The sequence below is a fragment of the Aptenodytes forsteri genome, unplaced genomic scaffold, assembly GCF_000699145.1.
Source record: "Aptenodytes forsteri isolate BGI_AS27 unplaced genomic scaffold, ASM69914v1 Scaffold71, whole genome shotgun sequence".
In the NCBI taxonomy this organism is placed as follows: Eukaryota; Metazoa; Chordata; class Aves; order Sphenisciformes; family Spheniscidae; genus Aptenodytes; species Aptenodytes forsteri.
The window spans coordinates 817,504-826,745 of record NW_008795923.1 but is presented as its reverse complement, the minus strand read 5'-3'; the positions used below and the strand labels follow the sequence as shown (position 1 = coordinate 826,745).

The following is a 9,242-nucleotide window of genomic DNA, read 5'->3' as shown; positions in this document are numbered from 1 at the left end:
CTAGTGTAAGCACGACTTAGCAACAACTAAAACATCAGTGTGTTATCAACATTGTTCTCACCCTAAATCCAAAACACAGCACTGTACCAGCTACTAGGAAGGAAATTAACTCCATCCCAGCCAAAACCAGGACAGTGCTCTGCCTGATCAGGTTATCCGAAGCGCTGAGGGAAGAAGGAGGCATTTTCAGGTGCCTCTTCAGGAAAATCAGATAAACCTGGTCTGTTTCATATTAACTATCACCAAGAACACAGAATAAAGACTGAAGAGAAGGGCAACAATTAAAGTTAGAATGAGGCAAGATTAAATTTTAATGACCAGTACTGTGGAACAGATACTATGAAACCTGAATCTCTCTCAAAATTCTAATTCTTAAACAAAACCAGAGAATAACACAAGTAAAAAAAAATAGAGATTTCTTTTTAGAGCAGAATTCTGTTCTTTTCCACTGATCAACAACCGAGATTTCTTGTTGCTAAGGAGGAATGAAAAAACCAAAAGGGTAATTAACTTACTAGCTCGTATTACCTAGCCTATTCTCCAGGAAGAATCAAGCATATGGAATATTTTGATAGTAAAGTTTTCATTCAATTTAACACGAGAAAAAAAAAAATCTGGATTTCAAATGCATCACTGAGACTTCATCCAAATGCTTTACAGATAAACACCGTATCTAAAAGCGTACTGGTACTTAGACTGCATACCCGTACCTATAGCGATACCAGTAATCCAGGATGGCCACTGACCAATGGAATTACTGGTTTTCCGAAGTCTTTCCAGACAGCTGACATCATGGCAAACATCTGCCCAGTAAGTATGTAAGTGAACTGATGGCAAACTGAGGTCTTTTTAAGATGACAATTCAGAATACTTGTATTTAGCATTTCCTTAGCCAAAGAATGATAAAAGATCATATAGAGTCGCAGACACACGCAAACAAAAAATGGAAGAACTTCAACCATGAATTCACACGGAAGATGTTTCATGTTATTCACAAGGTACACGAAGCTAACTTTTTAAGTCTTTTGCGTTACTGATAAAAAAACCTAGTAATTGCAAATAGTTGCAGTTTGCATTTTTTAAAATAAAAGCTGACAGCCTAGAATGACGAGAATGGAAACAGACTGTGTATGCCAAAACTTGCCTTCCCACTTTCTGGGCACCTTGCAGATTTCTGCTCTTTAATATTTCAGCATGAAGCCATTCAAAATTGGCAATTACAGTAATTATCAGGAAAAAATATGGAAGGAAAGGTATAAAACAGAGTAAGCATGTCAAATTTAGACTCCCTTTCTCTCCTAGAATGGACATGCCCGTTTCAAGAAAAGCGCCCGCATTTTCTGTCGGTGCACTACCTTATGACTTGTGTTCAGTTTTTCCTAAATGACATCACAGCACAAGGATTCAAAGCCTTGCAAAAAGTATAACAAGCTGAGGTTGAAAAAGCCTCAGGATACTGACACAAGAAACATTTTAGATAACTCAAACTCCTAAACTGTTCCTCATTTAACAGCGCTTGTCATACAGTTCAAAACTATTTATTTTTTCCATGTATTTTAAATAAGGATTTTTTTTTTGCAGTTGGCATCGACTTCTAAATGAGATAATTTAATACAGTAAACAATTTAATACTGTAATACTGTAAATGTATTGCAAATCTTACAGAGCATGTCCTGAGAAATTTACTCCAAGGCATTCCTTACTTTGATGTCTAAACAGTCTTTACTATATGGAAAAAAACCCTCAGTATTATTTCTTGGCTGCCAAAGTAGACTGAGATAAAGGCAAAGTATAATAGTATTCTCCTGTATAAACTTAAGGAAAATAGTTAACTTGCTTTACTGCAAACTTACTAGTCTTACTAAGAATGCTTTCATTTTATTAGGCCAAAAATCACTCATTGCATCTCCAAATCAAGATTTAAAAGAATTCCTTTTCTAAAATGTTCTGAAGAACAAAGATTAGAAACTTGATATATGCAGCATACCAAAACCTCTACCCATCTACCTGATCCATCATAGCTAGAAAGTTATACTTAGTTTATGAACAAAATAAATCACCAAAGTATAAGTCACCAAGCACAAAGTATATGTTAAGTCTACACGATCTTCACATTCAAACCATTTTTGGACCTTTGGTAAGTTTTATTCTTCGTGGAGAAGGATAAATAATAGCCATCCAAGTATAGTTTATGTTCTTTGTTTTCATGTGCCAAACCCTACCCGATAGCACACAAAACACACTCCTAGCCTTGGCAGTTCATGAGATATCAATTACATCGCATGTATCATTTTACTCAAGTAAGCGTAATTTTAGTAGTCACAACCGCAGGAAGTGTTAGAGCTAGAAAACAAATGCTTTACACTATGCAGATTTATGTTGAGATGGCACTAGGCTCTAACAATTTGGAATTCAGGATATTGCATAGCTAATAGAATTTAAGTTTAGAAATACAGACCATGTGTTTTCAAGGTACCAGATCTCTCTCACTCTCAGCATAGGATACATATTTTCAGGATGAATATCCTCCGCTATTGGACTGATGAGCTAAATCAAGCCAATGACAGAAGTCATATAGAAGCAAAAAGACATTATTTATTAAAATTAATAAAACGTCCACAAGTAACTCAAGACCTGTAACTAAGATGTATGCAGAAGTTTATGTATTTTGCTGTATTTTCTGAAGAAGAAACTCCATTTGTAAGTTTAGGTTTGGCTGTCCTCTTTTCGTCTTCTTACTCAGTATTTTATAAGCTTCCATTTTCTTTTGCTTGTACAATCGTTGAGCTGCTTCTCTTTGTTGTTTTCTTTTTTCTGCTTCCTGAAATTAAACAGATAGGATTATGAAACAATTACATACCTTCTGTAACTATGAAGCTATCTATAAGCAATAAAATTTCTTTTTGTAAAGATACTGGCAACTAGGTATTGTACTGACACTAGAAACACCATTACTTAAAAGCTTAATCAGGACTCTCTTTCAGCGCATACTGCAATCAAAACGTATTGTATTGCCTAAAGCTTCAAGAGAATAGCCAAGTTTTCTTCAGGAGAACATCCTACAGTAAGGCTCGTCACTAAAATACGTACTACTTCCTTTCTGCGAAATGAGCTCCTTGACTTTTTTCCTTAAATGACAGTGACAAAAATTTCCCACTTTCTCCTCTTGAGTGCAAGAAAGAAAGAGTTTGATCCAGCGGCCCCCATGTAAATGTCTTGCTGATCCAGATGTGCTAGGATACTGGCCACATCTGCATGGGACTGGCAGATAGGATATGGGACATATCTGGGGCTGGAAGCTGGGCAAGTTTGTGATACTAGGACAGCATCGCAAGCAGCATTACCCAGGGCAACTTAATCAGGACCAAACTATTAGTGACATGTCCTCTTCGAAGCAACACAGACTGCTGTCTTTACTAAGAGAGAGAGAAAAAAAACCCTAACCAAATTTCCAAACGTACAAACTTTCCGTGTTGAGGAGACAGCACACATGCAACCAAGACACTAATGGAGGCAGTTACACTATATGGATAATGATCATGATACTACGTTCAGTTTTTATCAAACAGCTTACACCCCCTTCTCTAGTGTCCTAATTTTAGTAATTTGGGCGAACATCCACAACAAGCAAGCTAACTAGCTTGCTTCACTTATGTCCTACCAAAATATGCAAGACATCACAATTATGTTATTGTCTTCCATGACATAGCTGGCTTCTGTGATGTACAAAAATTAGTAAGAATGCTCTGTGACGTAGAATATAAAATTAACCAGAAATGACCCAAGAAAATACTTCTAAATAGAAATCTAAGAGGCTTCTGGGGGCGGGGAAAAAAACAAACAAATCTGCAAATATAACATCTCTCCATTCAGAATGCTTCACGTATTTCACCTTAACAATGATTAGTATCATTCATTCCTTTTTTAAAAAAAACAAAACAAAACAGAGTAGCATCAACTAACTTACCTGTAATTCACTTCCTATCTAATAATTTCAGTGCTGCTTGGCATACTGTTGTAAACAACATTCACTTAAGCTACCGACCAAATGCTTACTCAAAGCAAAAACATTCATCTTTCTTAGGTAGTTGTTACTTACGTTTGTGTTTTTTCTGATCTCTACTAAATCCTAGCTTTTTTATACAGTGTGGAGGCCAAAACTGTGCCTTTAAGCTTATTTCTTTCCCCAAAATAAATAACAGTAAATCCAGTGTTTGCTAACATACATGACGGTAAAGTATGCGATCACCATACCAGTATTCCACATAAATGATTACTGTTATTGTGGCACTTAGCTACTGTTTGTTTTGCCTAAATATCTTTAGTAAGACCAAAAATGCTAACACCTCCCCTCAGGCAACTCTTACATGCTGCTCGAAGAAAATTCCTTGCAGTCTTCCTGGGTTTTTGTTTGTTCCTATTTCCTCTAAATAAGGTGGTCATAGTATTGATTTCTTTTAGCATGATTCAAAAAAAGAAGTTCGCAGCTGAACAATCATGTAACTCGCCCAGAATCACGGATCAGCTTGCATAAAACTACTCTAGTTTTCAATACAGCTAAACTGAAGAAATAATATATTTTATCCAGCTATGTATTCATGTTAATATTTATACAGCAATTACTGAAATTTAGTTTGTGAGCAGCAAGTTACACAACTTCTACAATGTTACAATGTGTGCCATTTTACAGGGCAACGAACAACGTACTGGGAGAGAACAGAACTAATTAAATAAGGATGTCTCAAATAAATAACTCAACTGAGTTATTCAACAATGATAATATTAAGATACGCCCTGTAAGAGTAAGTCCCATTAAATTAGAACGAGGGAAAAAATTACTAAAGATTTCGGCCATGGATACGATTACATTTAATTGTTTCACTCTTGGTCAAAGCACATAAAAAGGTAAAATGAAGACTGCGTTATGGTACCACCATAATAAATAGGATGGATATTTCATTTTCCATCACAAAATGATGGTGGTGTTGTTACTTCCCCTTCTACAATATTTTAAGAGGCCTAGTATAATCCACTGGGATACGCAGATCAAGCTCTAAGTTTTTCTTGATGTACCAACTGACATAATAAAATCCCATTAATGGCAACTGCAAGACAAAAACAGTAAGAACAAAAACAATGATAACCTTGAACACCCGCATGCCTGAATGTTACTGTCAAGTTGAAAAAGACTGAAAGAATACCAATACCTGTGTTCCTCTCCTATGGTCCTATTTGGATCCAGATGGAAGACTGACAGGCAGAAATGGTATTAATCTAGTCTACAATCAAGAAAGATCTCTGTTTAAGATTTACCTCTCTCTTTCTAGCACGCTCAGCCTTTATTTTCTCATATTCTTCTTTCGCCTTCTGATTGGACGTCTTCTTCTTAAACTTCCCTTCAGTCATAACTGACCTATGAGAAAAAGTACACGTACTCCAGATACGGACTATCACCAAGCAGACATAACCATATATCCCATAGCCACTGCAGAAGCAGAGTATAGTCTTCCACTCTTCCAGTGTTTTTTGCATCTTTGGGGAAGTTAATTAGAAACACAGATTACCTAAGTGACAAGCAAGGCTCATCCCTCTACACTGAACGGATACCTATTTGCACTACTCTTACATGAGACCCAACACCACTACCCGTCATGTAATGGGCGTCTAGCATGAAAACACAGCAAACTGAACTCCTCCAATGCCAAGTGCGCTGAAGACTGGACTGCACGGAACTTTCAGTAACACATATACCTTACCTGCTGGATCTTCACATGGATGGTGTTTCACGAAGTTTAGAGAGTGCCTAAAAGATGGGTTTTCCCATCATACTCGCTCTTCAGAGCTAGAAAAACTGAATGCACTAGCTTAGAGCAGTATTATCTCTTTCTAGTTCCGACATACGGATGCAACTGCAGAGACATAAGGACAGCCAGCTGTTAGCAGACTGCCTGCCAGAGAAGTCAGGCTGACACGGCAAGGTGATAAAGCACAGTAGCCTTTCTAAAAGTTTCTTCTTGAAGGAGATGGTATATTATTGTCCCTAATGTTCTGAAATTAGGAACTGAATTTTCCTTCCCAATTTCAGTATAAAAAGCTGCTCAGGTATCTTTCTAAGAAAACAGCAAAAGAAAACCGGTGCCATTTGTCTGGCATTTACTGTCACACTACTTTGAGTGGATTTTTCTGGTTATTTAGTTCTAAACTTTTTTTCTGATTTACAATAACGCCATTACAAAACCAGTGACATTTCACACTTGAAAAACATAAGCTTTGCTAGACAGTTAATAGCTGTTCACAAAATAAGGTTTTGATTACTCTATTACTCACGCTGCAAGAAATTGAGAACTAGCCATCATCATCTAGGACATTTCAGACAGATGATCAAAAAGGAAAGTGAAGGTATCTACTCACTTTCTCTTCAGGAGGAAAAAAAAAATCTTTGCCTTATTCTCACCTCCATCTTGTGGCGAAAAAAAAAAAAAATCTTTGCCTTATTCTCATCTCCATCTTGTGGCTATACTGTGTAATGACACCTCATCTTCTCCGAAGTACAAAACTACATTAATTGCAATATATGCTAAAATAGAATTACATAACCAAAGTCTTATTTTCCATCCCCACAGAACACTGCAGTCTACCTAATACTCTACGCATCACCCCACCTCACAGATTAGCAGTCACATTTTTGCAGAATTATTAATTCTGGTTTACAATCACAATGAACATAATTTAAGCAAAATTAAAACCCCCTCTGGTTTAAAGAAAAACAGTCCTATTTCAGACATCCCCATGAATAAGCTGCCTATTCCAGACAAAACTCTACCTTTCTCCCACTGCTGGGCTTAGATCTGACTGCCTTTCCCCCCTCTCCCGAACATTCTTCCCAGGAAAGTTTAGATGCAGATACACCTTGGGATTCAAAGCCTTTCGGCACTCCTTGTACTGGGGACAAAAAGGCATTATCTCAATCACTGCACTTGAACGCTGTTTAAAAACACTGCCATGACAATGTTAGACCTGAGTGACTACTGCTTTTCATTTTACTGACATACCTAATCAAGATTTCAGGGGGAGTTATTGTCACACGGGGAAAAAATGGTTTAAGCTGTCTGACATTTGTTAGACCGCAAATTAAAAACTCCATTTGACTTTTCCCAGTTATTGTAAGTAAATTTAAATCAAAACAAAAACCCAAAAAACCCAAACACCACTAGCAAACTATTATGACATCTCTATTATTTAAAATTATTACTTCCATCAAGAACACTTTACTGCCTTAAGGTTTTACTAAATCCTCCCTTTCATTTTTTTTTTAAGTTCACAGTTAAAATCCCCCCAAAACTAGCCATACCACAAAAGAATAACTGCACGTAATATCGCTCATTCTAGCATAAAACCAGTGCAATATGAAGAAAAAAACTTATCAAACTGGGAAGAGAAAGATAATGTAAAAAATGTTCCTGAAAAATGACATTAATTTAAAAATACTGAGAATCAATTCAAAGGAAAACTCTGTAGACTCAAAAGCACACTACCTGAAATGCAGGCTCTTCTCTTTGTAGACATGGTAAGAAATTGGCCGAACACATACTGCTCTTGGGCTGAACCCTATCCTTAAAGTACAATGGTAACTGTCATATTATTTCTGTGGAATCAAGCCCTGAACTTCACCAATTTTGCTTTCTGATTCTGATGCAAATACAACAAAGCTGTATGTCTAAATTTTCTAACAATTAGGAAAAACATTTAAGACCTAATGGCATTTTTTTTAGTAAAGCAAATCATGTACTGAAGGTCCATGTAAAATATAAGACCTAAAAAATTTCTTGAACGATGGAAACAATTACTTTTTTCTAGAGACGTATTTCAAAAACTTACTCTACTGCTTTGTTAAGTTTTTCTTCTGATAAAACTGAATCGCTGGGAGCTCTGCGCCGTTTCTTAAGCATTTCTTCCTCCGCTAGGTAAAGATGTTTCAAGTGCTCTGGATAAGTATCGGTAAACTGATTATCCTGTTGTGAACGGACCTTTCTTCCCTTTTTCAATAACTTCCTGTATTGTCTTTCGATCTTTTGTTTTCTCCGAAATGCAAATCCTCGTCCTGAAAACATAAGAAAAAGGGTTAAATACACCTGCATTGAAGTAGTGCCAAACCATTCAATTGTTGCCAGGATCATTTCAATCCGTTTTCTTTCCAAAACAGACAAAAACACTATATGTGCTAATTTTAATAAGGAGCAGTCAAAAATTCAAGGAAAAAACACTGTTATAGATCTGTCCCCTACTGTCGCATTGCAGCTTGTACAGATTTACTGAAAATTATCGCCTAAACCCTTGAGAGAACATGTCATTGCAAACGTACTACTTAATGCACACTCAACATTATACACCTTTGTCGACGCTTTTCGAATCCAGTGAAAAGATGTATTAACATTTCACTTCTCTCCCACTTTTGACAGCTTCATAAGCAACATCAAAATAGATTCCTAAAGATATTCTCAAGAAGACAACGATAATAGTAATGCTGGCTGCTTAAGTAGTCTGCAACTGTAATGCCACAGGAAAAAAAGTCACTAAATCACTGTATTATACTATATTAATATTCCATTATATGTTTTCACACAAATAGTGTTGTTATTGCTACTACCTTCTTTCTACACCTGTCCAGGAAGAGCTTTTCTACAACTTCAAAAGTATGCGACATCACAGAGTGACTTAGCCTTAAACGAAACATCAGATAATGGTTGTTTCAGTCTCAATCATTATATAACCACTTAGCAATCTTAAGTTAAACATGTTTTTTCCCTAACATGTTAATGTGTTAATTTTTATCGCATTAGTCTTAAGAGCTACTGACTTTTATAACATTCATTAACAAAATAGTTTCTAAAGGCAGCAAGTCCAAATTAGTGCCAACTTTTCCTTTGATTCTTTCACCAAAGTTGAAATTTCAGGAAAGTGCTGCAAAAGCCGATGCTCTTTTTGCTATCCGTTTATTTTTACATTTGCATAACTACCTGTCAACAGTCGGAAGCTGTTTCCAAATATGCTTCTACTTCAAATACACAGCTTCACAGAAAACCGCAAGTGAGTCCTAAAACGGAGAACCATCGGTACCCGTCCCGAGCGCACCACCAAAAACGAGCAGGCTCGGCAATCCCGCGGTCCGGGAGCTGCGGCTGGACACAGGCTGTCCCCAGCCAGCCTTGCAGCCACCGGCCCCCAGCCGCCCCGGAGCACCC

The 9,242-nt window shown here is 36.9% G+C and overlaps 1 protein-coding gene across 1 annotated transcript; it reads right to left on the bottom strand.

Annotated features, from left to right (window-relative positions):
• Positions 1-969: 969 nt before the first annotated feature.
• On the bottom strand, positions 970-8,177 carry CCDC59 (coiled-coil domain containing 59). Its single transcript, XM_009284935.1, has 3 exons — positions 7,879-8,177; positions 5,314-5,413; positions 970-2,821 (listed from the first exon to the last, which is right to left on the bottom strand). Exons 1-3 carry the CDS (start codon positions 8,175-8,177, stop codon positions 2,660-2,662), a joined length of 561 nt encoding a protein of 186 aa, XP_009283210.1. The 3' UTR covers positions 970-2,659.
• Between the last annotated feature and the right edge of the window lie 1,065 nt (positions 8,178-9,242).